This window comes from Epinephelus lanceolatus, chromosome 1 (assembly GCF_041903045.1).
Source record: "Epinephelus lanceolatus isolate andai-2023 chromosome 1, ASM4190304v1, whole genome shotgun sequence".
NCBI lineage: Eukaryota > Metazoa > Chordata > Actinopteri > Perciformes > Serranidae > Epinephelus > Epinephelus lanceolatus.
This window is the reverse complement of record NC_135734.1, coordinates 13,870,001-13,897,843: the sequence shown is the minus strand read 5'-3', so window position 1 is coordinate 13,897,843 and position 27,843 is coordinate 13,870,001. Positions and strand designations below refer to the sequence as shown.

Below are 27,843 nucleotides of genomic sequence, written 5' to 3'. Positions count from 1 at the left end.
GTCACGGTGCCTCTCAATGGAGCTAATCCCAGGTTTAAATAGGAAAAAAATCAACAGGTCACATGGAAATAACTTATTCACATCCTGTGTGTGTGAAGCTGCAATCGCATTTAATGAATTAATATGTAGTGGAAATATGCACAAAGACACAATTGTTTAAAAATAAATCTTTATTCTCATACTTAAGGCTCAGCAATAAAATAGTCACTTAATAAACCAGTGTGTACTTGGCTGGAAACTACAGTCCCATGTTAGTGAGTTACAAGCAGGATTCTGATATAAGACTGAAATTGCATTGACAAACTAACATGATGGACAAACAAGCATGCACACACGCACACTAAGCTCCACTCCAACCAGCCCCAGCCCTGCAGCTGCACCCACAATAAACTGAGATTAACACTGGGCAGGATCTAATGTCTCCCAGTGTCATTTACTGATAATGTTGGATTCTGACAACCGGCTAACCAGCCCCCTATAGTTAGATAAATTGATGTGCTCACATCTCTTGCACTCTTTATCTAATATTAAAGACCATTAAAGGCACTGGAGGTTTGGTTTGAGATAACAGTTCCATGTAGTCTGAAGCAGAAGCAATCCCTTTCTCTCACACACACACACAAGTTTACACAGACACATATACACAGGAGACGACTGAAGTACTGATTACATGACACACAATACTGTACACTGCAGTCAAGTCCCTAAGCAGAGGACTCCAAACAATTATCTAAGGCAAAATGTTTTATAACTTTAATCATGAAAATGTGATATTTTTTTTCAATCATCTTTTGTTGAATTCCATTTGCAACACTACAAACTATTCAGATGAAAAAGAAAAACATTTATGAACACATTTAAGTTCCAGCCGTACATCTCTGTGCAACACCTTTCCGTTTCTTACTGCTGTAATGATCAAAAGCCTTGAGATCAAAAGAATAGTGCATTTCAATTCACACCATTACAGGTACAGGTCTTATTGTTGAGCCACGAGTGGCTGATCAGTGTCCAATTCAGTTAGCTGTCAATTATCAAGCCACTTTTCTCAGATCAGTTTACATAAAAAAAATTCCAACATCACACAAACATTGAATACCATGAAAAGAAAAACATAACTTGATAGAAAATTAAACTCATCTACAGCAATATATACACACGCTCGAGGAAAGCTACAACAAATAGACATTTATAAAATCAAGAACAAAAAGTGGTTTATGCCAGAAGGACTACGCTCGTCTGAAGCCTTATGTGTCCCATCAAAACAGATGATTCAGGCAGTCAACTTTAAACACCAACCATCGAGTAGCTACCTTTATCAAGAAGAAGCCAAAGATTTCTGTGGTCGAAAAAAATCCTAATTTCTTCTCCTGAGGTCCCTCACATCATCATCCATTAGGTTTTAGCAATGCACATGCAGAAACTAGTCACCAATTAAGGACCGCTTAGCTTTCAAGACCTGCCATCCTACTGTAAAAACGTTCCTAAAACGATCCATATCATAACCCAGGCCTGAACCAAAGTTAGCCGTCAAACTCATTAATCTTGCTTTTTGAGATGCACACCAGCATTACTGACATCTGATAAAACATGAAAGACGGTCTTTCTCCTGCTAACAGCTAAAACCCCACAACAGTAGGTTATGTAGCAAACGACTACTGTTCTCATCACTGCTCACGCTCTTTTTACAAGCTATACTGATTTTGAACAGGAGTTACATCACTGATACAATCCTGCAAAAATGAAATAAGCAGATCTACTCCAGTTAGGATGCAGGGCTTATTTCAAATGTTAGTAGTACTGATCTGATGTCTGCATCACAGAAACAACTGCTGCAAAAACACTTAAGGATTATAACCATCACACTGTAATGTCCTGAAAACGTGTAACATAGTATACACCAGCATCATTTAACGAAATAACATTTATGTAATAATTATCTACAAACTACTTAAAAGTTCAAACCTTCTGTAGTTTATCACACGCCTTTGTTTCTATTATTCTGCCCTGGATTCTTCCATTTCATACATTTTCATATACCTTGATTTCAACGCACAACAAATCTGATTTAAAAAAAAAAAAAAAAAAAACTCAAGATGAATCACACGCCAACAATAACCGCTCAAAAAGAAATCAAATGTGCCTCTTTTGTCATTTTGGAAGTTGGCAGTCTTTGCTAAATGTTGGTCTACTGTATATTTAAAAGTAACAGGATCCCTCTTAATTCCTCTCATGCTCAAACACACACACACACGCGCGCGCACTACACATTTAGCCCATCTCTGGAGGCTTTTTTTGAGATCGTCATGGTAACATTACTCTCAGCAGAGTATGTTTTACCCCAAAAGTCTGCAATTCTGTCAGCAGACTATATGTATTTTCCCAAAAAGGGAAATCTACATTAAGTTTTTCTAAATATTTTTAGGTCTGCAACAATATTAAGATTCTTTGAAAAAGTCTGTTAAATGAAATATATTCATATTTCTATTTACATATATTATATATTTACATATATATTGTTTTTTATCTCTGTTTCAGTTTATGTTTTATAGGTTCCTCTTTCTGTAGTCATTTTGGTGACCTTGGCGGAATGTTCTGTTCTTTGCCGCTGCGTCTGGCGCCCCGGTGTGGGGAAAACTGTTTGCCAGTATACAGGCCCCTCTGCTGATCCCGAATCTTCAACCCTGCGGATCGGACTTGGCTGTTTGCTCCTCTGAAGGAGCGTAATGGTTGACGAGGAGGCCGGCTGTCTCTGGGTTTCTCTGGTTTGTGTGTAGTGCGCGTGGAGTTGGGCCGAGACTCCTCAACCCCATTGACCTTGAGCTCTTGCAGGGGCTGGCTGGCTGAGGAGGGAGGGGGAGGGGAAGTGGGTGTCTGTGCTGGTGGAGGGTCTTTGGCCAGTCTCTGGCAAACCTCTGCATAGCTGAGCTTTCTTGCCGCCTGGTAAGAGAATAATGGGAGAATTTTTTAAAATAAATGAACAAGAAACAAAACCAAATTAATCACGTGTAATAAAACACAAAAACCACCTGAAGACCTATAAACCGAAATATTAAAACACTCTATCATTAAAACAGTGACTATAATACTTTTGTGGCTCCATGTAATTTGCTATAATAAAAAAAAGCACAGTCTGATGCAAAGATCAAAGAAGTTTAGTGGATTTCTGGTTTTGCTGGTCGGGTCAGGTATACCAGTTAAAACTAGTTTGACGTAATGCAAACCAGCTTAACCGGCACTTGGCATTCTAACAAGTTTTGGCAAATTAAAAAGTAGCCTAAATTTGCAACCTGTGCTGATGGCATCACAGCACTATATTCAACATGTATTGCACTAATAATAAGCAATATGACAATGTGATCAACACCAATATGGTAACATTTTGGATATGAAGCCGACATAAGAGGTGTCATTAATAAACACAAGGGACACAGCACTGCCGTTGTGACAAGGGATGTAACGATACATCGTTCCACATCAATACATCGATTCATTGATTAATGATCTGATTATATTGATGCAAAATGAAAACATCGATCCATATCGTCATTTTAAAGATACACATTTATTTTGAAATTCACATAGCACGTCTGTGTCACCATTTCTGGGCAAGTGTGCCTCCACTCAAACAACAAACAGAGCTCAGAAATAAAATGGTCAAATCATATTCTAGCTGTTTTTGTGAGTTGATGTAAATGATTGTGTTAGATGGACATATGATATCGCGTCATATCGATCGCAGGTTCCTGAATTGAATCGAATCAAAAATCATATCGTGACAGACTTTGTGATATTGGCAAACATCATATTGTCATCCAAACAAATCGATATAATATCGTATCGTGATGAAGCTGGTGATTTACACCCCTAGTTGTGACCTGAACTTTTGTCAGACAGCGTGTTTCAAGTGGGTGAGGAACGGCTGATTCAAGAAGTTAAGATGAGGAATTATTTCCCCAATACCTCCTGATTTCACTACAAAACCCTAAATAACATGGCAGCTGGTTGGAGAAAGAAAGCCAAGGAGCTGAAAGTTTCTCTTGAGCTAAATGACCCCTACTAATAACAAGCTAAGCTACTTGTAGTTTGCTATGTTGCTTGACATTTTCGTGTAGTATCACAATGTAATGTAATGTTTTCTGTTTAAAAAGTAATGCTGCAAACGTAGGACAATAGCAAGCAGGCTACTCATTTATCTTTTAAGTGGCTGCATCTCCAGTCTGATCTCAAGCAAACATCTTGTATGTACATGGTTTGTTTACATGAAGCAACAGAAGTGCATAATTGAGGAATTAAGTGTGGACAGAGACCTCTGATGTTTCATCATGTGATGAGACAGTCTGATGCTCATTTGCTGTCGGGACACGGTGTCATTATGTTCCACCCGGTAGCGGCTACAGGTGGTAAATTCGGTATACCAGTCCAGTTTGAAAATGTTTACATCGGCCAAATGTCTGCTCTTTAGACTACATTTTGTCACAAAAACCTACACGAGAAGTGACACAGGAAATTATGTTACACCACACCCTAGACTTTTTTTTTTCTCGTTGGCATATATGTTCACACATTAACCTGTTTCCACACACCTTTACTCTTCTTAGCCCGTTTTCTCTAAGTGCAACAACAACTTTGGTCTATATTGCAAATGCAACACATACAGATAAGTTCCTATTGTTACAGGTGAGCCCTCCCCCAGGGTTCCCCTCAACCAGTGTCTTCTGGTCTCATCGGCTGTAGCTCACCAACACAGATCTTTAGCCGGCTAGATATTTGGGTTGTGTCTGCAATGCACTGGAGAGCCTCTTGGCTTGTGTCTCCCAACAGCTGATACAAAGCATTGGGATAATGTGGCACTCCAGATAAGAAGGCAGACCTTACCAGTTCTGATGTCAGAGATGCTGGAGTTGGGGAAGATGGCGAAGATGCTTCTGTAGAGACAGACGGGCTGCAGGTGGAGGGAGAAGGTTCTGAGGCTGTTGGGGAGGCAACCTCTGTGGATGAGGAGATAGCTTCCTTTGGAACCGGAGGTTCAGCTTTATCCTCTTCCTTTACCGGAGGACAAACGCTAAATCGACACAAAAAGTAACAGATAAGTCATTTTCTATGTATATGCGCCTTTTATTCACAGACACTTAATTAACTTGAGGTAAACTGTACCTTGAGACTGGTGGTGTCACTGTGAGTGGTGTCACAGACGCACGTGTAGCAACCAGGCTCAAAGAATCAGGTTTGCTTACAGCATCTTCTGACATGTTTGTGTGTCGGGTTTCGTTAACCTCTTGGCTCTGAGCCTGAAATAAAGAATTTTAAATGGTGTGCATTTACACAACTGTAACTCAAATGCTGCTTACATGAGTCTCACGGGTGAAATGTTTCAAAGAGAGATTTTTACCTTGTTGGTCACCTTTAGGCCACGCACAACATCAGAAAGGCGCATCTCTGGCGTAGTCTCTCCCCGCATACTGACCACAGATCCAGGCAAAGGAGGAAAGTTGGAAGCTGCCAGGTCAAACTTTGGTTGTGGTGGTACCTTGGTCTCCATCACAGGGGCAGACCTCTGGAATTTTCATTACAGTTTTAGTCAAATGTGAGATTAGCAACACTATGTGAAACTCACCACAAAATATCACACTAAGATAACATTTTGGTCTACACAGGAAATTCACTCTTTGTTTAACACTGGCAAAGAGGAAATATACTGACTGTAGTATGTTCGTCTTCTCTTTTCCTCCTCATGCCTCTGTGGCTTCCTCTCCTACAGTGAAAAAACATAATTTTACATTACAAGATTTGACATATGAAAGTTTAATTTACATGTAAAAAACATTGCAAAGAATTACTCTGGAACTGAATGTGAAAGCCAAAAACAAGTTGTATTTCTTAGATGTTTACATTAACTGTGTAAAATCGAGATGATATAACTTTGAAAGGTGACCACAGAGTGACATGACAAAATACAGAGAAAATCATTCACAACACATAACACACTTCAGTATGCATTAGTCTGGCACATTGTGGTTGTAAATCTTCATCTCCAGTGTTAATAATCAGGATAATATTCACTAACCTGCCACGTGTAGCCCCATTGTGATATCCACTGGCTATGATGGCCTGTGGAGAAATGTCTTTAAGGCTGAAGGAAGGCAGAGAGGCTGTCGCTGAAGTGGTGCCAGTTGGCGTCCCTGATGTGTGAAGGGGCTGTGGACTCAAGGGAGCAGACAGGCCGTCCATCAGGGTCTCTGGAGCCAAAGAAGAAGGGGGCACGTCTCCAGGCCTAGGCTGACCCTTAACATGGTTTCTGGGAACACACAAAGGACACAATTCTTACTACTGAATGTCAGAAGTAGGCAATATAATATCATTGACATGTAATTCAAATGTGATATATATTTTATGAAAGAGCGTTAATTAAGACTGGACAGCAATACTGTGAATGAGAGAGTTATCATTTCAGTGTGACTTGCACCTACCGGTTCCTGCTCATGGGTCGATGGGTGCTGACGGAGCTTGAGTTTGCGTTGTAGTTCCCAGGATTATTGTAACCATTCATGAATCCGCTGTGTGGGAAAGGTGCCTGAACATCACAGCAGCAGTGGGAAATCAAATTAGACAATGTGCTCCATTAAAGTATCTCTGATGCTCTGAACAATACAATAAATCCGTGTGTGGACACAAACTAAAATTAGAGGACAAAAAAGAACTCAAATCTATATTTTTAGGAGACATTCTGAACAAGACATTCAGGTTCTTACCAGTGGTGTTTCAAAGTAAGGCATGACCGGAGGGCTCCAGGAGGGGGACACCACAGGGTATACAGGGTACTGCTGCTGAGGGCTGTACACCTGCTGCATGTAGACTGGGGAGCCATACTGAGCCTGTGGTTGGACATGCTGACTGTACACACTTGAGTCCACACTGCGGAAGCCATTCTTACCAAAGAATGTATTTATGGCTTTAATGCGAGCCTGGAGGGAGGGCGAGAGAAAGAAAGAAGATAATCAGGTATGTCTGCTGGGAGTGAAGACGTGACACACCTCTGCTGTGCCTACAGTATAAGTAGCACGATCTATCGTCCTATAGTCCCCTCAGATCTCATAATCCACGGTCATTAGGTCATACAACACTGTACTGACTAGGGGAAAGAAAGGGGGAGGGAGAGGGAGAGGGAGTGAGGGGGAGAGGGAGAGTAATAGAGCATGAGGAAGAGTAGAGGTATAGCGTAGAGGCAGAGATACAACAGACTGATAAGTAGCTACAGATTAAAAGTTCCTCCCAGCCAGCCACAGTGCATATGGGTCCTTCCAAGCGCGATACTGATCATCACTGGGGTTTAAACGGGACCATTAACATGTCACAGCCTCATGTGTTTTATCAGGGGGCACACAAGGTCAAGTCAAAGTCCAGCTGAAAAAGGATATATTAGATACCTAAAACACAAAAAGGTAAATGTCACATTGTGATAAAAAGGGATATGAAACTGTCTGGAGATAGAGGAGTGTGCAACAGTTCTGACAAACACCTCCTTGCTTATCAAGTCTCTGTGCACACAAATCCCAAGGTCATTCCTGGGGCTATGGCTTAGCCAGATAGTGGTGACGTGACAGCTGACAACACAACCAGTATTGTGTAACACAAAGCTTGCTGGGCTCCATGCTACTGTCGTAAATAGAACCAGTGCTGAGCAGTGAGCCAGCCTGAAATAAAACTTTACTTGGTAGCGTACTAAAAAGAGTAAACAACTGCTCATGCATTTCAGTGACAGAACTCACCATGATTGGTTTTCCCTGGAATGTTTTGACCTCCTCTCTCAGGTATCTGTAAGCCTGAGAACAAAAGAGAAAAAGAACCAAATATTCACAAATACTGTAAAATAAAAGCTTTCCTCCCCCTTCACTCCCAGGGCATTACTGTGATGTCCAGTAGTTATAAACCATAAACTTGTCATTAGCTCATAAGAAGATAAAGTTGCTGTAATAAGTAACACAATTTCTTGCTTCATGTTGAAAACTTCAATAGAGGCTTTGAATGTCAAAAACTGACATTTAGTACATCCTCCATCCAGTTATATTGTTAATGTTAAGAGAGCATTATATATGGCATACTAATAAAAATTGTAACATGAGCATTAAACCAATGACATAACTGTATTCCAACTTGAGATTATTCAGCAAGTTGGTCAAAAATAAGCCAAGTGTATATCAATGTGGAGACGTACCTGCTGTGCATCCATATCAGACTGAAATGTTATGTACCAGTTGCTGTTGTGTGCAAACTCAGCACTCAACACTTTTGGACAGTCTTCACTCTTAAAAAGAGCCTCTACTTCCTGTGAAAGAGATGCAAGGCACATATTATACATTTCTGTCTGCAACACTAAACTCATACAACATTGAACTCCACAGCAAGATGGATGGCTGTTGTGTCAGAATGTACTTAGTATATGGTATGAAACCTTCTTTACCTCAACAGGTGTAGTCTCAGGCACCTCCCTCAGAATAATGATGCAGCGACTATGGTTTGGCCGGACCTTCTCTCCAGTTTCGTCAACTTGCACCATGGGAGAGGCTGCAACAAAGACACAAGCTAAATAAAAGTGCTTTCATCATCTGGATTTAACTCGAGGGCTCTTAATACAGCTACAAAGTATACCGTTGGTGGATATGCATCTCACTGCAGCTTTTTTTTTCTCCTTCGTTTCTGACAAGAGTTTTTTTAAATAACTACAAAATCTGAGTGCAATTCTGGCAAGCTGTGTCAGTGTCCTTATCAACACAAACATTCCCTGTACAGAAGACCGGCGATAAAAAAAACATGAATGGCAAACACTTATAAACTGGTAGGGCTGGATATTGTTTTAAAAAAAATTACAATGCCAGTACCATTACCCCTAAAGTGATAGAGATACCAATAGAGTACTTAATTTAATACCTTTTTTTTTTTTTTTTTTTTACTTTATTTGACAACCATCATGTGAGTGGAAACATTCAGTTGCGTGTACTATAGCCATACTTTGGAATGTTTTGGTGGCATCTAAGCACACTCAACTGCCATCTCCATCAAATACACTCACTTGACTTCACCACACCACACTGTGTGGGTTGTAACTGCTGTGATAGGGGGCCAATCACACATCACATTAAATCTACGAAGCCTGTGGCACAAAAATGGATCAAATGCGGGTATCACTTGACTGGAGAAGTTTTGATACTTCTTGCTGCCAGGTAATTTCAGTCAACAAGTTACGGTATCGAGTACAGAAACCCAGCCCTATTAGCTACACAAACCCTCCAGGGTTTTCACCGTGGACAAACGGTGGTCAGAGGTGGTAAGCACAAAAGGCAAGAATGTGCTCCTAACCCTAAACAGACACCTCAGACACAATAGCCAACAAGACCCCACCCATCAGCAGAAACACACTGTGATGGCAACATCATGTTGTGGAGATTATATTACCAGTGACACACTGCAATTGTTAGTGGTGACTCTGGTGAATCCTCACACCATCTCCTCTGTTGTGGACAGTTTACTAGGCGACTGCTCTAAACAGTAGCCTGTAATATTATGTGCGTGGCTTCTGTGGTTTGAAATATCATTCAGTGTTTCAATTTTTTATACTCTTTGTTAAGATAGTGACATATTCAACTGGGACAGGGAACTACCACAATTAACAAGTGCAGGAGAACCTTTACATAACACCTGCATTGTTCACCCCATGCCACTTAGGTAATTTAAAATAGTTAAGGTAATTAAAGCTCAGTATATTCATTTTAAAGTTTTATGTGAATTTTGTCTGTTAACTTAAGTGTCAGTGAATCAGCAAGCATTTCTCATAAACACAGGCAGCACAGTTACCTCGCAGCACATCTAGAATGAGGTCCATGTCAGTAGTGAGGGCTTTGATGTCCTCCATGCAAGCAATGGTCCAGATGGGAACAAACTGATCACTGTCCATCTGGGATATCAGGTACAGGTCCTTAGATAGGTTCTCCCTGCAAACACCAAAAACAACAACTACAAATGTCACCCAAAAATAGCAAAACATTTCAAGAATTGAATTTAATCAATGGCTGTTAGACCAGAGATTCACACCCCTGCAGGGGCACTTCAGAATATACTAATTTAGTCTACAGTGGGAACAGTTTTTTTTTCAAGTTATGAAAAAACATTTAAGGTAATTAAATCATTAATTACTGATGTTGTTCTTGTAGCTACATACACTCCAGCTAGTGCAATAAAGGCAAAATATCAGTGTAAAAAATAAATCCATCCAGAATATTTTATTGTTTCAAGTTTTAATTGTTGGAAGAAATTTGCCAGAACAGGAATTAACACTACTAAGAGTTGCAATTTGTGGTATAATAAAACAGGATTTGTAAATTACTTCACTACTTACCTAGAAAAGCAGAACTCAAGCTGTTTCTTCAAAGACTCTCTTAGGTTCTCCTCAGATATGGGCTGCTCCTTAGCAGCATCACCATCTGTGGCTGATTCGCATTGTGGGTCAAAGACTAAATACATCATGTCAGGGTGGTCAGTGCCGTTCACAATGCCCTCTGTGGGTACAGGGGCATAGTCAGCAGGGCTATCAGGATACTCAGCGTCGTATCCTTTTCCCCCCAAAGAGGGAACATCTGAGTAACCTAAGACAGAAGAGGCAAGCAAGAGGAAAATGTTTGTGAAATAACTGCCATGTTTAAACAACAGGATCCAGTGCCCTAACAAAACTCTGTCATGCTTTGTCTTTGCTGTGTCACCCTGAGGGCAAAAGTTACAACAGCTTCCTCAAATACCATGTTTATCTGTACTAGGCAATGGACGGTGGGAAGATTTCATGTTACAGTTATCCTGGCCAAAAGAGTTGCAGTTGGTGATATTATCCTAATAATGATCCCAATAATAAAACATGCTAGAATCACTTTACCTCATATTTTGGTAAAAACATATTTGTATTGCATCACAGGTAGGACACACATCTATTTTAGTGAACATCCTTCTTACTGAAAAACAGTCAAACAATCTGAAAACTATTTTAAATGGCGACATATCTTCCAATACAAAATATATCAACCATTGATGCATATGCAGCCTATTTTTGCAGAGTCTCTTTTATAGTCCCCAACAGTCTCTTTGGGTGCTGGTGAACATGATATTCATGATTGTCCTGATAATGGGTTATTTCATCACAATAAAAATTGTATATCATCCCATTCCTAATATGCAATTATCTTGGTAATGATCACTAAATACTATGCATGTCTATATGTCACTCATAGTCAGGTAGTGCAGGGTAGACAGAAGTTTGGTATCTAATATCTAATTAATGTTAGGGGAAGATGGAGATAAATGTCAGTTCTCCGCACTCAGAACAGAATAAGCTCTTACCGTTGGTCATCTCAGCTGGAGGAGGGTAGGTCAACGGCCAAGGAGAATCCTCAGTCCCCTCTGGGATGTCATTCTGGTGGGCAGGCTCCTGCCACACTTTAGCATTTGGGTTCAAACCTGCTCCCTTTGTGGTAACCTGCATGGTTATAAGAATAAACTATGAGTTACAGAAAACAGTTTTCAGTTCCCACCTTAAAAAGTATGTCATAAGAAACAGTAGTGCAGTTTGAGTTTCTGAAACTGTGACCTTGAAACACGACGGGATGTAATGTGTTAAGTCTGACACTCAAATATGTGGAATTCCCTGCCATGCAACTGATTTCAGGCATGTGTACTAGCAGTAATTCTGAGAAACTGGTATTCAAAACTGTTTTTAGCTTCCAAAAGTGGAGCCTGGACCTGGAGGCTAGACTGGTGGAATTGTGGAGACAACAGATGGATCATCATGTGAACAGAGTTGTGCAGTGTGACATAGTGGTGTTTTTTAACTGCTACTATGCAAGCATCTTTACGAACGCACCTTCCTGCTACATAGACCAAATTATTAAATACATATGCAAGGAAATTAATGCACAGTAAAATGCCTCATTTTCAATCAAAAACATCTTTTTATTTTTTTTAAGTCAGAAGGAAACTCATTCAATTACTAAGCAACTAATAAGGTATTAAAGCAGTTGACATATGTTGCATGCCATTCAATATCACTCTTTCTTAACACTATAGCTCAGAGTAACAGCATTCAGCCCCCACATCATTCATACAATACGTCATAGCCAATCCAGTGAATGAAGCCAGTTAATCCAGATCTCGTAAACCAGTTTTCCATCTCTGAAAAGCCTCACACCTCGACTCACACAAATAACCCATGACTTTTCACAGTTGTCATTGGCTTCCTTATCACTCTAACCCCGCCCCTCAAACGGTCACATGTTACCATACATGGCGCGAGACCGCCTCTGAGCCTCAGCGTGACTTGAACGAAACATTATGACCTGTCATCCATTGAAAAACGTCGAGTGTGCTTGAGTTATAGTTACTTAACCAATACACGAATCAGTCCCGTATATGTTCAGGTCAACATGTCTGCTATCCAAAATGTGGTTACAGTTCAGCAGCTCTGTGTTTGCACTGAGGCAAAGTTGCGTTGCTCTGGGGGTCGGGAAGAAAGAGCACATGGTGCCGACGTGCCCACACAACCATATGCAACGATTTTCAAATACTTTCTCTTTAGTTCCGATTAAATATAGATGTTTCTGGATATAATGTGTTCGTGAATGTTACATTTCTTGCATATCTCCGCATTTTTCCAGTTTCAAAGTCGACGTCTCGGCGGTGTACTGCCATGACCTTTATCACGGAACTCTGATAGCTATTTAGCTAACGTAACAGTTGTGTAACAGCTAACATTAAACACATATCACATGTAGTAACTTCGTCGCCACACACGAAACAAAAATGAATTAAACTATGCATTGAAAGCAACTTGTAGTAAAGAGAAATGCCATTTTTTCCAATTCATTATGTTACGTTCAAAGACACGTGTCTGTAGGGTGAGCTTGTTTGGCGTTTCGCCGTCTACCATATTGTCACCGCTGACTCCATAAATACCTGCCGTTAGCTAACTAGCTTAAGTTTATTAGCAGACCAGTTAGAACCGGCCTTTCCTTACACTCTTTACCTAAACTAATTTGTTTGACAGGTTGACAGTACCACACATTAACTGCCCGTGCACGTAATATTTCGCATAAACGCCAATTAATGGACCAAGTGTAAAGTTACTTGAGCGGTGTAAAGCAGTTTGGTAGAGCTTCAGTCAGCACGAATCAAACGTGATAAAGGACGCAAACAGGTTGTCGCATGTTAGCTAGCGTGCCCTCTCCCAGGCCCTGAACTCACCATGCTGCTTGGATCCTCGCCTTCGTATGTCCTCCTCAGCTCCAGTTGGTTTAATTGCTCTGTTGCTTTTATCCTTACCGGAGGCTTTAACTCTTAAACACTGTTAGCCGCACGTCTTTACAGCGGCACCCGTCGTCGTTAACTACCGTCTCCCCGGTAACGTGATTCAAACGACCTAACGTGCTCTGGTCCAAACGGTGCGTCCGCGCGGACCACAACTTTGAAAGCTTCTTGTCGATGACACTAACGACTATTTCGCAGTTTGTTCGTTTATAAAGCGTTCCCCATTTGATAATTAATGTTGTTTAAGCCCAATTCCTCATCCTACAGGTCAGCTTCAAGGCTCCGCTCTGATAGCATGTGACAGCTGCGTCCTCTGTCTGAGCAACAGTCCGTCCCAACACACTACACACTGCTGCACTCCGTCTCCACCTCCCCGGCGAGGCGTCATGGAGTTGAGTCCGTGCACTTAAAAGACCTGCCTTGGGCTTGTAATGTCACACACAGAGCCAGTTCGTGTACACTTTAACTTATCTAATTTCTTTTACTTAAAAGTTAAAGTAGCAGTAGTACAGTTTAGAAATACTATGGTACAAATCCTGCATTGGAAATGTTACGTAATATACTGATGAGTACCAAAAGTTAAATACTCATTATGCAGAATGGGCTATTTCAGAGTGGTGTTATGACATTACTGGATTATAATTATTAATGCATTAATGCGTACATCAGCTGGTAAAGGTGGAGTTAATTTTATTTACTTTATATAGAGCTTATTATCTTTAAGGTGAACATCACTTAAATTAAGAATTCCAATATGTTATTTCCATGGCAGAGGAAAGATCAATTACTATTTGTTAACATGAGCTACTCTCTCTCAAAGCCAGAGAAGTAAAGAAGAAGAAGTAGTAAATCTCAAATTTGTGATGTCATAGGGCAGTGATACTCAGCTTGTGGCCTGTGGGCCAAATTTGGCTTGCAGTACAGTGCCAGGTGGGGTGCTTTCTAATTCACAATTAAATATATACACTGAACAAAAATATAAACGCAACACTTTTGTTTTTGCTCCCATTTTTCATGAGCTGAACTCAAAGATCTAAAACATTTTCTATACACACAAAAGAGCATTTCCCTCAAATATTGTTCACAAATATGTCTAAATCTGTGTTAGTGAGCACTTCTCCTTTGCCGAGATAATCCATCCCACCTCACAGGTGTGGCATATCAAGATGCTGATTAGACAGCATTATTATTGCACAGGTGTGCCTTAGGCTGGCCACAATAAAAGGCCACTCTAAAATGTTCAGTTTTATCACACAGCACAATGCCACAGATGTCGCAAGTTTTGAGGGAGCGTGCAATTGGCATGCTGACTGCAGGAATGTCCACCAGAGCTGTTGCCCGTGAATTGAATGTTCATTTCTCTACCATAAGCCGTCTCCAAAGGCGTTTCAGACAATTTGGCAGTACATCCAGCCGGCCTCACAACCACAGACCACGTGTAACCACACCAGCCCAGGACCTCCACATCCAGCATGTTCACCTCCAAGATCGGACGACGAGCATGCAGATGAACTTCCCTGAGACGGTTTCTGACAGTTTGTGCAGAAATTCTTTGGTTATGCAAACCAATTGTTGCAGCAGCTGTCCGGGTGGCTGGTCTCAGACGATCTTGGAGGTGAACATCTGTGCAATAATCATGCTGTCTAATCAGCATCCTGATATGCCACACCTGTGAGGTGGGATGGATTATCTCGGCAAAGGAGAAGTGCTCACTAACACAGATTTAGACAGATTTGTGAACAGTATTTGTAAGGAAATGGTCTTTTGTGTGTATAGAAAATGTTTTAGATCTTTGAGTTCAGCTCATGAAAAATGGGAGCAAAAACAAAAGTGTTGCGTTTATATTTTTGTTCAGTGTATATGGATTCACACTGGGGATTTCTTTTTAACTTTGGGTGTAGATGAAGTGCCAGAGTGCATAAAAAGCATTAGAGATTTTTATGTAAAAAAAAAAAAAAAGGACAAGAGTGCCAGGGGAGGATTCTCCCAGACCCCTAACAGAGGTCCAAGCTAAACCCAGAATCTCCTCAAATCCTTGAGACGCCCCTGCTTACACCTGACCTGCACAAGGCTGCTGCATCAAAAGGCTGAAAACTGGTAACAATTTACTCATCAATATTATTAATGTTTATTAACTGGCCCCTGTCATATTGCAAAAGTGGCCCCGGGGCACAACAAGTTGAATATCCCTGTCACAGGGAATAAAGTCTGGAGCTGCTCCACTGACCATGGATCAGAGTCTGATTTTGTGGACCTACAGAATGTTTGTTTTCTTTTTTATACCCAAATCAGTTTTATTCTGTTATAGTGGTAATTTGTGAGACAGAAAATATACCCATATGCTCAGAACATTCCCCTGGGTGCTCTCAGTGTCATATGTAACATCTTTCACAATTCATTGTCTATGGTGCAGCTCCAGACTTTATACCCTATGACATCACAAATTTGAGTTTCAGCTCTCTGGCTTATGGATTTGGAAGAGTTGTTTGCATTTACAACTGTCTTAGACCATAGGAATAAAATGTATGAAATTTGAAAATGGGAGTAGTTTCCCTTTAAACTATAATGATATCGGAATTTATTAGTTAGTTTACATTTAGAATTAATCTGATTCTGCAAAGTACCTTAAGTTATCAAATAAATGTAGTTGAAAAGTACAATGTTAGCCACCAACATGTAGTGGACTTATTCGTATAAAGTAGCATAAAATGGAAATATCTGAGTACAAGTACCTCAAAATTTCACTTAAGAACAGCACTTGAGTAAATGTACTTACATTGCACCACTGTATTTCACCTGGCATTGTAAACAAACCAAGTTAGTAATACTGACTGCTCTGTTAGTTATTAACTCTCAAGCTGAGTGACACGGTCTGATGCAAAGTTTGGAAGTGATATGGGCACTGGCAAACCTTGTCCTTCAACAGCAGCGTGGGTTCACTACTGAAACAGTCTTAACAGTTTAAACTGGCACAAATCACACTTGCTCCTATTGAACTGAAAGACATCAATCTCACTGCAGCAGTGTGTTTTTCTAAGATCTTTACAACATGGATTTTGTGGAATTTAACTTTTATCAATTATTACATTATTGATAAATTCAGTAGTTTTACTGGGGAAGAACACGGCCTCATTGGCAGTAAAAAAAATTCTGCTTATAGAGAGGCTGAAATCCTGAAATATATGGGTCTGATATGTATTTTTATTTAACTGGAGTCCTAGCATATCAATTTATCAGTTAATATATGAAGTACATATAAATTCCTGAACTGATGATGTAAGTGTTAACTAATTACAGTCATTTATAATGATGAGAAACAGGAATTGATACTTCCTCTATTTATTTACACATTAAATCATTGAGCTAAAAATTACCTAGGTATATGATTTGTTCCCTTATTAAGTGTTACAAAAATGCAGAACCAAAACTATGGCTTATATACACGCTGTTCAGATTTTTCAAGGATCAAGTCAGTTATTAATTTAAACCATTTTAACATGACCCAAACAGTGTTATAAATCACTGTCACTAAAGATGATAAAGATTTGGTTTATAACTTGGAACTTTGCAGCTGGAAACAACATTATGAAGACTAATGCTAGTGTGTTGAACATATAATAAGCATGTCTTGATAGAAACAGTTGTTAGATTATGACTGCATGTTTGTGCTAGAGTTGATGTGCACAGGATCCTGTACTCACTGAACGAATACTGTTCTCCTCTGCAGTCATGCCATCACCTCGGTGTCAAGGGCCCTGTACGTCAATGGTAAACCCACACTGGTGATTTCACTTGTTGCTGATGAGCCCTGCTCTCAGGATTGTGTGGCTGTGTACAGACAACCAGATGGAGTCCAGTGACCTCATGTAATTCAAGCTCTCCCACCTTTAACATGAGCAGTCTAATTAACTAGAATGAGTGTAAACACCTGTGTGTGTGTCTGCAGGGCCTTAAAACTTGTGTTGAAGATGCCTGTTTACTTGCAAAAAAATGTTCACAAACTATGATTTAAAAACAGAGGTCTTGGTAGAGGACCCCACTGATGAATACACATCAATAACAAACAATGTTCATGAATGCACAGCGACCTTTTTAATCACGCAAACTTATCAGACACCCAATTAATTTGACTTATAATTGACAAAGTACACGTGATTGAGTTACTGTGGCGACAGCTGACTTATAATTTACTGGTGACAAGGTTTGTGCACTTAGTACAGAAAAAAAACAAATCTTTACTCTTCAGTATCTAACATGACTTCATCAGATAAGCAGAGGGCGTTTTCTTGTCCTACAACAGCAGACACGAGTTATTTGCGCGCAAACGTAAAAATGCTTGAAGAGTTCAACATGAGGAGTTCAAACAGGTGTTCTCCTTAAGCCTTGGTGGGCCCAATCATCTGTGACGCCTGCTGGCTCTGCTGTAGCTGCTGGATCTTCACGTTCATTACTTCAATCACAGCTGGAAGAAAGAACACAATGTGCAAAGTAAACAGGTGTGTTAATATGTTCTGAACTAAAAAGGTGAGCTTATGGTTGACTGACTTTGAAATACATCATAATAAATATAGAATGTTTTGCACTCAGCTGCAAACAGCAATGTTGGTATTTGTCAACCTGGATCCTATGTTCCCATTTTTTGTATTTAAGTTAATAATGGGACCATCAATTTTGGAATTTGGTCCAGTATTGAGCGTATGCGCACTATCAATTTACATCCACTTAAAGTTCTTGGTTTTGCCACTGACAGGCTCAGATTATTTTAAGTGTCTGACAGCATTATGGAAAGGATCCCCACAGAGATAGACCTTTTTCTTTAAGCATCTGGGTCCAAGATCCTTTTTGTTACCAGACTCCACTCAAGTAAACAGTAATATTATCATCGTAAAACAAATCTCATTCAGAGTCAACAGAAACAAAATAAAACTCACAAAAACCATCTTGGTTTGTCTCACCACCAGTCCAACAATCACTAGCTCTGGTTTGGTTGAAATAAACCCTTAATCCATCCAGTTAGATGTGAAAATATGCTGCTCTATACACACTTAAATTACTGTTTATTTAAATAAAGTCTGGTGGGTTTGGTGATAGCGATTTTTAGGCTGTTTCTGGTTAAACAAATACAATCTTGCACTTCTTTTTCTGTAGGGATTCTTTCTGTAATGTTATCAGATACAATAATAATCTGAGCCTGTCAGTGGGAAAAACAAGAACTTTAATTGGACACACATTGCGGGTGCATATGCCTCAAGCGATTACATTGTAGCCTGTTTGGCAGCTGCAGCGCTCTCACTCATTACTGGAGCACTTTCAAAAATTGTTGTTCTCATTAGTCACCACGACATAAAAACATGGGAAAATATGGCCCAGGTTGTAAAACACTAAATGACACTTGAATAACTTCAAAGTGAATGCTGTTTCTTTGGACTTGCCTTTTGATTTCTATTATGTTAATAAAAGATAAGGGACGTATTGCATTAAAATATATGGCTTTGAATGAGAAAAATGCAATACCATTTAGCAAAATTATAAGGAGAAAATGGAGATATCTGTAAAAAAAAATGTAGCTTACCTTGTTTCATGGCGTGTTTTTCCTGAAGGGCTGGCTGTATTTTCTCTATCTGCTTTGTGAGGAAGTCTATTTTGCGTTTGAAGAATGCCTTTGAGTCTTCCACACTCTGCAGAGAAAGACAAATAGAGAGTATAAATAAAATTTACAAAACAATGTTAGACGTGATTTGAACAAATGACTTAATAAAGAATTTAATTGAATTGCCTTTTCAACGTAGTATCCTGTTCCCACATCCACTAAAACATTCTCCACGTCATTTAATGTTCCAGGGACGTACATCTGAGAAGAAGAAATGTCAAGGACAAGTATGCATGTCTCAGGGGACACATGACTTCATTTAAAGCACATCACACAAAACATGAGTTGCTGGTTGTTCCACTGTGAGTCAAGGATACAGAGCTGGTAAGTGGCACGAGCAATTCTTTTCCTGTATGAGAGAGAAGAGATGGGGGAACAATTAACTGCTGCAGATTCACAGATATAGTTGATGTTTTCATTAACTTTCATCAAACTGAAATCAGTATGTTTAAAAGGACAGAATTTTGTGCAACACACTGATGTACAGTGAGCTCTTTGTAGCCATTACTACCACCCCAACATATAGCAGAGATTAAAATTATCTATTACAGCAAATGAGGAACCACTCATGAGCTAAATATGCTTTTATCAGTCATTCCTGCATCTCTGTTAAACGCTTGATGGGACACAAACTCATTAAATGCATTGGACTCACCTTTATTGTTTTTGTTCAGCACGTTCATACTATCTTTTGCTTCAACATATTTCGTCTGAACCACTTTGAGCTGACCTATTGAAGACGTCAGGAACTCAATCTCCTGCAAAACATCAACATGTACAAGACAGGCGTTAGAGAGTCAACACACACAGCGACCACACCTGTCAGTTATCTGAATCCAAAGATGTGATGTATAATCCACCCATTTAGCATGAGACTTTAAAAGTGCTCACAGTAAACATGTCAAAGTATTTTTACTGCTGTAGAAATGCGTGAAACATAATTGTTGACCTATGTGTGACACACAGCGCTATAACGAAGCGTGGGGAGGTTTGACACTCACGTTACACACCCTGCATATTTAATTACCGTTTGTAGCGTTAGCTTCAGAGGAGCTAGCTAGCTACTCTGCTACTCTCCCGTCTCCATTTAGATTAACGCCCACATTAAGTCAATATAAAAGAACACAGTCAAAATAAAATACGATTAACGTTTACATATTACCTGGTCTAGTTGGGTTTTCAGTCCCTCTAATTGAGGCAGGGAGAGGTCTGTGAGATTCACCGCCATGTTGGAAGCGTGATGCCAGATGACCCTTACCGAATATGTTTCCGGTTCATAGAGGTGGTCTGAAACACCGCCCCCGTGTGGACAACATAGAGAATGCACCTGCTTCTTTTATAAAGGCTTCTTAATGTTTAAATTTCTTATCCATCATGTTTTAATTTTTGTAAATACCACCAATATTTCCCCACTCTAAACGCATGTCGGTCATCTAAAATAAACATACATGCATAAAGGCCATCATGTCTTGGGTTCACATCATGATGTAAAACTTGCTTGTTTTGAGTGCATCACCAACATCAATGAAATGGGGGGGAAAAAAGTAATAAAATGATTTTCAGCATAGACCTAAATATGTCTCTGTCGTTTGCATTTTTGTTGAGAAACCTCTGGCAAAACTTAAAAATGTAAATTCAGTCATCCACCTTTAATGTTTAGTTGGCACTAAACATGCTGTGACACATACAAACTGGTGTTATTTATGAGCCAAAAATCATAATATAAATTTATAAGTCAGAATGCATTTTCAAGTTCAGGAGACACAAAAGTCATTTAGATATTAAAACCCAATTTCATTACATGTGGGGAGTGACAATTATTTTGTACTTAAATCATGGCAGGATTTTGAGCCAACTATAAACCTTTGTCTTTTTACTTTGTCATTCACTATGTACATTCAACAGAAACTTTGAACAAATGACCATGTAATATTAATATTGGTAACCCTGATATTCCTAAGTATTTGTGCCCATAGACCCTACAATGCACCCTCAATTTACAGTAGACACTCACAAGCTTTTGATCAAATGCTCTAGAGCGAACTCTTTACAGATTGTGGTGTTTCCAATGATTTGTATTTCCCACAGCACATATTTCTTGTTCATAGAAGATAACACGATGAATGCCATTTTAAGGCTTTTCCCCATCTCTTCACATAATTGTAACTAATTACAAAGTAATTTCCACCATGTAGACACAGATTGTGTGTGAGAACACATTTATTCAAATACTGTTATTCAATCAACACATTAAAAGTGCATGGAAACACTTAATAAAATCATTCACACTATAATTACATTGGTTTAAAAATGAAAGCGGTTTAAATTAAGTAAATGCAATACTGTAATCCTCAAAACCTGCAAAAACAAGAATTAAAAACTTTAAAAAATGTTCAACTCATCCTCCAGCTTAGTGCTGAAACATTTAGATACTGTATAGATTTTTTACTTCCTGTTCTAGATGAGTTTTGGTTTACCAGCCCATCTACTTCAGGTGAACTGGTAAGCCATACACCACAGGTGCGGCTCCTATGAGGTATTTCAGGTGTGTGGCCTGACGTGACGGGCCCATATAATCCAGGAGGGGAGCTCCAGACCCAGCAGTTAACCACGACTCCAACAAGGCTTTGGTGAAGCGATCAATATCCCGATCTGTAACATCCCACAGGTTTCCCAGAACAAAGGGGCTAAGACAAAAAAACAAAACAAAACCAAAAAAAAAAAAAAAAAAAAAAAAAAACAGAAAGAAACAGATATATTAACAGGACAGAATTTACTGATCCTAATTCAACTGCAAGTAAAGACAGATGTCTCACCAGCCTGCAATGAGATAGTTGAGGATGATGCCTTGTCCCTCCTGATCGCCGCGCACTGCCAGAGCGGCGCTACTGCAACCAAACAGCAGAGAGGCTACTCTCATCTGCCGTTTCAGGACTGCCTGGCTGTCGAGGAATCGTGCACCTGCACCATGACCCACGTAACTAAAACATCCCCGGGTAAGAGGGACACGGACAAAGAGGATATAAAAGAAAACAGGTTAACAAATAAAAGAGTTTAATGTTGAACAAACTTTGAGAAAAAATCCTAGTTTATTTAAAGGTATACTATGCATGACTTCCCTTAAAAACAAACAATGTATAGACTCATACAAAAGTAATCCCTCTCAATCATCACCTATGTACCACAACAAGTGTTTATTTTTTATCCCCTCCCCCTCACAGGATACTTAAGATGACAAACTCACATGTACAGATCCTTGGTAGCAACAGCTTCTTCCAGCTGACCCGAGTCAGGAGCCACTCCACACACACCGTCCCAGTCCAGTTTACTTTATTAAGAATGGTAATGTAGTAAATAGGGAGAAATCAGACCAGTGACAGAGAGACACAAAGACAAATCAAATGGTTTTCTTTCAACTGTCATGATTATTAGTCTCACCTGCTGAACCACTCCTTAAATCGGTCTTGAGAGTTTCCTAAATTGGCATCAGGGTCCAGCACATAAAACACCTGCCTTGTGTCCACACCTTGCTTCAGGATGGACTGAGAGTCAGTCTAAAGAAAGAAGATTTACATAACAATATCCATAAACACCACTGAACTGTCAGGAAGTGAATTACATCTGCAGCACAGTTGTTACAGTTACAGTGCCGTATTGGCACAGTAACAGAGTTTAATCTGACCTCTTTCTGAAGGCTCAGTCCAATGAGTGAGTGCAGAGACGGCATCCGGCTGACAGAGTGAGACTTTAGGATGGAGATGCTCTCCCACGGCAGCTTCTGAAGGTACTGCAGAGGAAGCAGGACAGAAGGTGACATCTCGACATTTCAGCATTATCCCATCTCATACGGGACAGATTGTAACAGCGCTTTTCTTGGTCTTTTATCTCTCAGAAGCTCCTCTATGTACAGATGAAACAATAGGAAAATTCAGTATTTAATAGAGATGATAAAACCCACCCTGTCCAGAATGAGAACCACATGACCGTGGGGCTCGTCTCTGTCAGCGAGCCGAGACACAGCTGTTTGGAGAAGTTGGTCACACTCTGTGTCCCACTGTGGAAAAACTCCCAGAGCAAATCTCTTAAGGTCGTCTTGGGAAAGCACAGGAGAGGCAGACAGTACAGCCTAAAATACAGAGACAGAAGCGTTAGTGTTTATTAGTTTGCTGTTCCTTTTGGGCTGCTTTTGAGACAGAATCACACACATACCTTCAACATTTCCTCACTGACTGTCACTCCCTTTGCAGACAAGGACTTGCAAAGGTTCTGGGCCTGTTTAGAGAGCCCAGGGTCCAATGAGAGGGGCAGAACCAAGCTCCTCCAGCATCCCAGCAATCCCTCCATCTCTTTCAATAGTCTCTGAAAGACAGATTGGGAGTTGTTAGAAGAAATACTTTTCTTTCCGAGTCCTGTTTTCTTGGTCTTCATGTATGAGTGTAAGTGTATAACTTGAAATGAAATTACGTAAATGATGCAGGCATTGTGAAGCCTTCTGAGTCTCCCCAGCTGCACCCTCGCTCTTCACCACTTACCTCAACTCGAGAGTCGAGCGCCCTGCGGCCCTCCCACCACTTAGCTTTCTCAGACACACAGCTCACAGCCTTCTGCTCCACCTGAATGCTATCTATCTCCTGCACCAGCCAGCTGATGGGGTGCTGCATAACACAGAGAGACAAAGGCAGAGGCAGAGTTAGAATCTAGGATGTAAACAGTGATGTGATGAACTGTGCAGTAGTTTTTTGTGACATGATTACTCATTGATGCAAAGAAAGCAGCTGCTATGTTCATCATTTTGGATGGATGTGGGGGGTGACTGTCATATGAAGTAAAATCCTTTAATTTGATGGATGACATGAGTGCTCAGATTGATTGGCCATCAGTCATTATCTGGTGATACTGGTTCTGAGAAGTGTGTTTCTAATCTTATCTGAAATAGACTGGATTGACTACACTGACTGATATGTTCAGAATCATCCAATGTCTAAAAAAAAAAAAGAGAGTACAATGTCAACAGATTTTATTGACTAAAACTTTACAAAGATAGTTAAGGTTTTCTTTGATTAAGATAAGACTAAAATGCCCAGATATTTAGTCAACAAAAACTTGACTTTAAAAAATATATTTTCTCTTTCATACAGGCTACATGACACTGCTGGTAAAGGATGGGAGTGTGAGCATTGTAAGATTTTAATGTCACTTGTGTCACCATATTTACAATACCACTGTCTGATTTTAGATTCTGGATACCATTCTGCTGATACCATAATTGACCATCCTCACCTGTTGTTTAGCGGTAGGGATGTGAACAGTGACAGGGGCTGATCCCTTCTCAAGTCGTGACAGTATGATGCTGTCACCTATCTCCCCAGGTTTTACTCCAAGCACAGACATCACACACACTGTCACCCCTGTACAGGAAAGAGAGGGATACACAGAGAGAAAGGATAAGGATAACATAGTTTACACTTACACAGTCTGAATTCAATCAGGTTATGGACAAGACAGAAAAGTGCACACTGATAATGCCCCACTAAGTATGGTTACAGTAGCACAAGGAATGCTAGAAGTTTGACAACAATTAAAACTTGCTCTGAGATCAAAATCTACAGCATTACCAGTTTAAAAAACTTTGCTATAACCTCTCAACACATTACTGACGTGTAAACCGTCGTTCTGGAATCAAACATAACATTTACCCATTTCCCTAAGGAGGTCAAACAGTATTTAATATTTTACCTGAGGGAAGGTGTTGAATTTGTTGGATGAACTCTTGACAGTGGCTCTTGGGGAAGGTAGAGGAGTCAGCAGTAGGAAAGGAGAAGATGTTCTCCAGCTGTAACAGCCTCTGTTCGGTAGAGTTCTTGGACTCGTTTGGACTGAGCTCATTGAGACTCAGTGCATCCATCTTGTCTGCTAGCTCACTTGTCGCCTTTCTCAGCTTTCTGTTTGAATGACACATCAGAGCAACATAAAAACAATGTGTAATACCGTTAATATAAAAGAATTTAGAGCCTTGAGCTATCAGATGTCAAAAACATAATTTAAGTGGGTCTGAGATATCTTGATAAGAAGACAAAAGTGTTGGTAAGAGGGAAATCAAGTTGACACTATACACACAGCACATAGGCTTACTTTAAACAGCTTGCTAAATGCCTGATTGTGCGATGGCGACTTGTGATGCCCAATGACTGGGCATGCAGCATCGCTGTAGTCATGGGGTCCTGCTGCCCCCGGGTCAGGGCCAGAAGACCACAGAGGATTGGGTAGATGGTGGGGGAGGGGAAGTGCTGGAGGGCCAACCAGGCTGAGCCGAGCAATGACTCAACATCCTCCAGAGAGAGACTGTCTGAGAAAAGAAAAAGACAGATGTAACCAAATAAAGAAAGTTAAAGGGCAACCATTTTGACTTTAAGGATGTTTACATTTTTTTTGTTAACAGTTAGGGTTAGGGTTAGGGGTTAAGGTTAGGTTTAGGTATCATAGGCCTTATTATACACCAGAATGTACCTTCCCACATCACAATGCTGTAAATAAAGTTTATGATCAATTACAGCTGTAGTGGTGTGTTTCCTTTTTCTTGTACACATACAGTGTAAAATACTGTGGTTCTTTTCTTGCTTAATATTTCAGAAAGGACTCTTTTGTAATACCACTGTTTTTGCAGTCAACATATTGTCAGACTGTAAGTTACACTACCATGCAACCATAAAGAAAAAGTGTCATTGTAGACCAGCAGCAGCAATGTAAAGCCTCACCTGGCCTGGTGTCTGAATGAGAGAGGTGGGTTTGTGGACCTTCTCTCAGATGACCTCTGCTCCTCAGCTCAGACAAGTCGTCTCTCTCCAAACCACAACACAGATCCCTCCGCAACACCTCAAAATCTATGTCTAGAAAGAGAGACAAGAATGACATGAGAGCTTTGGCCTTCATCCATTTCTCTTAGATAGTGCTGACTATTGTTGCTTTTGTTTGTCTTTAGTGTGTTATATGGTGTGATGGATGATGAACTAAACTTGTCATGCTGCATGTACATAAAATACAGACCAATATCTTTTCTTGAAGCAGGATTGTCTTCACTCTCAGTGTCTGATGTCCTGAGCTGCTCAATGCTTATGTCCAGAACTTCAGTAGTTTCCTCCTCAATGGTCCTCATCTTGTCTGGCTCCTCCATTGAATCTGCCTCCGCCCTGGACACCTCCCTCCTGGTTCTTCTTCTCCTTGTTGAGGCCGGCTGACAGACCAAAGTCTCGTCATCCCCAGAGGAAGTTGCACGTGGCGCTGCAGTGGTCTTCCTCCCCCTGACCTGCCTCTTGGGTGGGACCTTCTCTGCAGGTGGTTCTGAGGCTGTTTTACGGTTTTGGGCAACTCTTCTTGTGGTGGTTTGCTTTTTACGAACATCTGTCTTTTCTTTGGGCTCTGCATGGCTGTTGGCTTCTGTGTCACTCTCATCACTAAACTCCACCTGTAATTAGAAATATTTTGGAAGATAATTTTCATTAAAACAAAAACCCCATTAAACTTCTGTGCAACAACAAAGCCTCTACTTTCATTAGATGCCTACCTTGAAACGTGATTTCTTTGTGCGTCTGGGGGCAGCAGGCACAAGTTGGGCTTTGTCTTGAACTGGCGACAACTCCTCATACACATGAAACTGTAGCTTCGGGGCAGTCCTTGGTGCTCTCTGCACGGATGCAGGGGCTCTAACCTTTTGAACAGGAGTGCAGGCCAAAGTGGGCACCACTGTGTTGAAGTCAAAAGAGCCAAGGTCCCCAACACATGGCTTTGATTTCACCATTACCGGTGTCATGGGAACCAGGCCCTTTCCTTTGACTGCGGAGCTTGTTACTTGAATCCTGGGCTTGACAACCTTGACCTTCTTTGCCTCCTTTGTTTTGTCAGGAATATCTGGGTTTTTAATGGACTCTTTAGGCTTCTTCAGTGAGGATGATGGAGGAACTGCTTTCTGTTCTGATTTCAGCTCTTTTGGTGCATTCCAAGTCCAAGCATTTGAGAAGAGCTCCTCTGGGGTGCAGCCTTTTTTTGCAGCCAAGGTAACCAATGACATGATAGCTTTGGTTGCCATGAGGCCTGCTCTCACAGGTCCTAACACAGGAGAGGGGGTGGAATCAACAAATGTCAAGCCAGCTTCCAGTACTTTCCATATACTGCAGACCTTGTTAAGCCTTGGTTCCAGCCCAGACAGGGCCATGCGAAGGTACACACGGCCCACCACGTCCTGCATCAGAGAGGGTTTAATGGAGCTTTTGGCAGGGCCACAGGGAGGGAAGAGTTTAGCCAATTTTGCCCCAAGTTTGGCAACAACACTCTTACAGCGAGCTAATGTTGCTGCTTGAAGTTTGAAACTGACTTTGGCTTCATTGGGATCCAGCTGGAAAACCAGATCAGCCTGTGTTGCTGCCCAGCGAGCAGTGGCGCGGCCCAGACAGGGCTCAGAGCAGCAGGGGCAGTGGCAATCTGATTCATGCGCCAGCGAGGAGAGCCAGCGGCGAGGCTGGGCCTTGAGAGGTGGGGAGCTGGCCAGATCCTTCACTACAGGTTCTTTGCCAATCCAACGAGTGCTCAGGATGCCCGTAAGGTCATCCTCCAAGGCAGGAAGAGGTGACTGAGGTTTTTTCGCTGGGCGACCTTTCCTGGGTTTGATTTTCACTTCTGCCTTCTGCACCTGATCAGAAAAATCTAAAGAAAAGAAATAAAATTAAGTCTATTAACTAGTTCAAGGAAACTGACTTGCTGTCTCATATAATGCTGCTGCATTACAGTGAACAATAGTCCCTATATATATATATATATATATATATATATATATATATATATATATATATATTTATATTTAA

At 40.6% G+C, this 27,843-nt stretch overlaps 3 protein-coding genes across 4 annotated transcripts in view; all 3 read right to left on the bottom strand.

Moving 5' to 3' along the window:
- Nucleotides 1–152: 152 nt before the first annotated feature.
- On the bottom strand, nt 153–13,690 carry larp4ab (La ribonucleoprotein 4Ab). 2 transcript variants are annotated; one of them, XM_033627202.2, is made up of 15 exons: nt 13,276–13,690; nt 11,380–11,515; nt 10,391–10,637; nt 9,850–9,986; nt 8,459–8,562; nt 8,213–8,323; nt 7,767–7,820; nt 6,750–6,962; nt 6,468–6,571; nt 6,065–6,295; nt 5,701–5,752; nt 5,390–5,554; nt 5,155–5,288; nt 4,876–5,062; nt 153–2,937 (listed from the first exon to the last, which is right to left on the bottom strand). In XM_033627202.2, the coding sequence occupies exons 1-15, from the start codon at nt 13,276–13,278 to the stop codon at nt 2,566–2,568; spliced, it is 2,250 nt and encodes a 749-aa protein (XP_033483093.1). In that variant the 5' UTR covers nt 13,279–13,690; the 3' UTR covers nt 153–2,565. The 2 variants fall into 2 exon arrangements, with proteins under 2 accessions (XP_033483093.1, XP_078017440.1); XM_078161314.1 differs by lacking the exon at nt 13,276–13,690 and having other exon boundaries at nt 11,380–11,521.
- A 3,717-nt stretch (nt 13,691–17,407) lies between these two features.
- On the bottom strand, nt 17,408–20,253 carry pfdn5 (prefoldin 5). The gene is made up of 6 exons (XM_033626116.1): nt 20,151–20,253; nt 19,644–19,746; nt 19,306–19,337; nt 19,115–19,189; nt 18,911–19,016; nt 17,408–17,800 (listed from the first exon to the last, which is right to left on the bottom strand). The coding sequence occupies exons 1-6, from the start codon at nt 20,214–20,216 to the stop codon at nt 17,715–17,717; spliced, it is 468 nt and encodes a 155-aa protein (XP_033482007.1). The 5' UTR covers nt 20,217–20,253; the 3' UTR covers nt 17,408–17,714.
- A 937-nt stretch (nt 20,254–21,190) lies between these two features.
- Nucleotides 21,191–27,843, bottom strand: part of espl1 (extra spindle pole bodies like 1, separase) — an 18,439-nt gene continuing 11,786 nt past the window's right edge. The window contains exons 19-32 of the mRNA XM_033625548.2: nt 26,550–27,685; nt 26,033–26,450; nt 25,744–25,875; nt 25,121–25,334; nt 24,725–24,930; nt 24,269–24,396; nt 23,521–23,643; nt 23,198–23,347; nt 22,947–23,114; nt 22,671–22,775; nt 22,427–22,542; nt 22,233–22,316; nt 21,805–21,969; nt 21,191–21,675 (exon numbers count right to left, since the gene is read on the bottom strand). Of these exons, the coding sequence (XP_033481439.2) occupies nt 21,474–21,675; nt 21,805–21,969; nt 22,233–22,316; nt 22,427–22,542; nt 22,671–22,775; nt 22,947–23,114; nt 23,198–23,347; nt 23,521–23,643; nt 24,269–24,396; nt 24,725–24,930; nt 25,121–25,334; nt 25,744–25,875; nt 26,033–26,450; nt 26,550–27,685 (3,347 nt within the window). The 3' untranslated portion in view covers nt 21,191–21,473. The remainder of the gene's footprint in view (nt 21,676–21,804; nt 21,970–22,232; nt 22,317–22,426; nt 22,543–22,670; nt 22,776–22,946; nt 23,115–23,197; nt 23,348–23,520; nt 23,644–24,268; nt 24,397–24,724; nt 24,931–25,120; nt 25,335–25,743; nt 25,876–26,032; nt 26,451–26,549; nt 27,686–27,843) is intronic.

What these genes read in the sequence shown, in the direction of transcription:
- larp4ab (XM_078161314.1), bottom strand. Translation starts at nt 11,521, where the DNA reads ATGCAGGTTACCACAAAGGGAGCAGGTTTGAACCCAAATGCTAAAGTG. An exon ending in TCCAGCTGAGATGACCAACG is followed by an intron (nt 10,638 to 11,379) that starts GTAAGAGCTTAT and finishes CTTCTGTCTTAG; the next exon opens with GTTACTCAGATGTTCCCTCT. An exon ending in GAGAAGACGAACATACTACA is followed by an intron (nt 5,555 to 5,700) that starts GTCAGTATATTT and finishes TGAAAATTCCAG; the next exon opens with AGGTCTGCCCCTGTGATGGA.
- pfdn5 (XM_033626116.1), bottom strand. Translation starts at nt 20,216, where the DNA reads ATGGCGGTGAATCTCACAGACCTCTCCCTGCCTCAATTAGAGGGACTG. An exon ending in TCGTGCCACTTACCAGCTCT is followed by an intron (nt 19,190 to 19,305) that starts GTATCCTTGACT and finishes TCTTCTTCTCAG; the next exon opens with ATGTACGTCCCTGGAACATT. An exon ending in AAAACACGCCATGAAACAAG is followed by an intron (nt 17,801 to 18,910) that starts GTAAGCTACATT and finishes TCTTTCTTCCAG; the next exon opens with CTGTGATTGAAGTAATGAAC.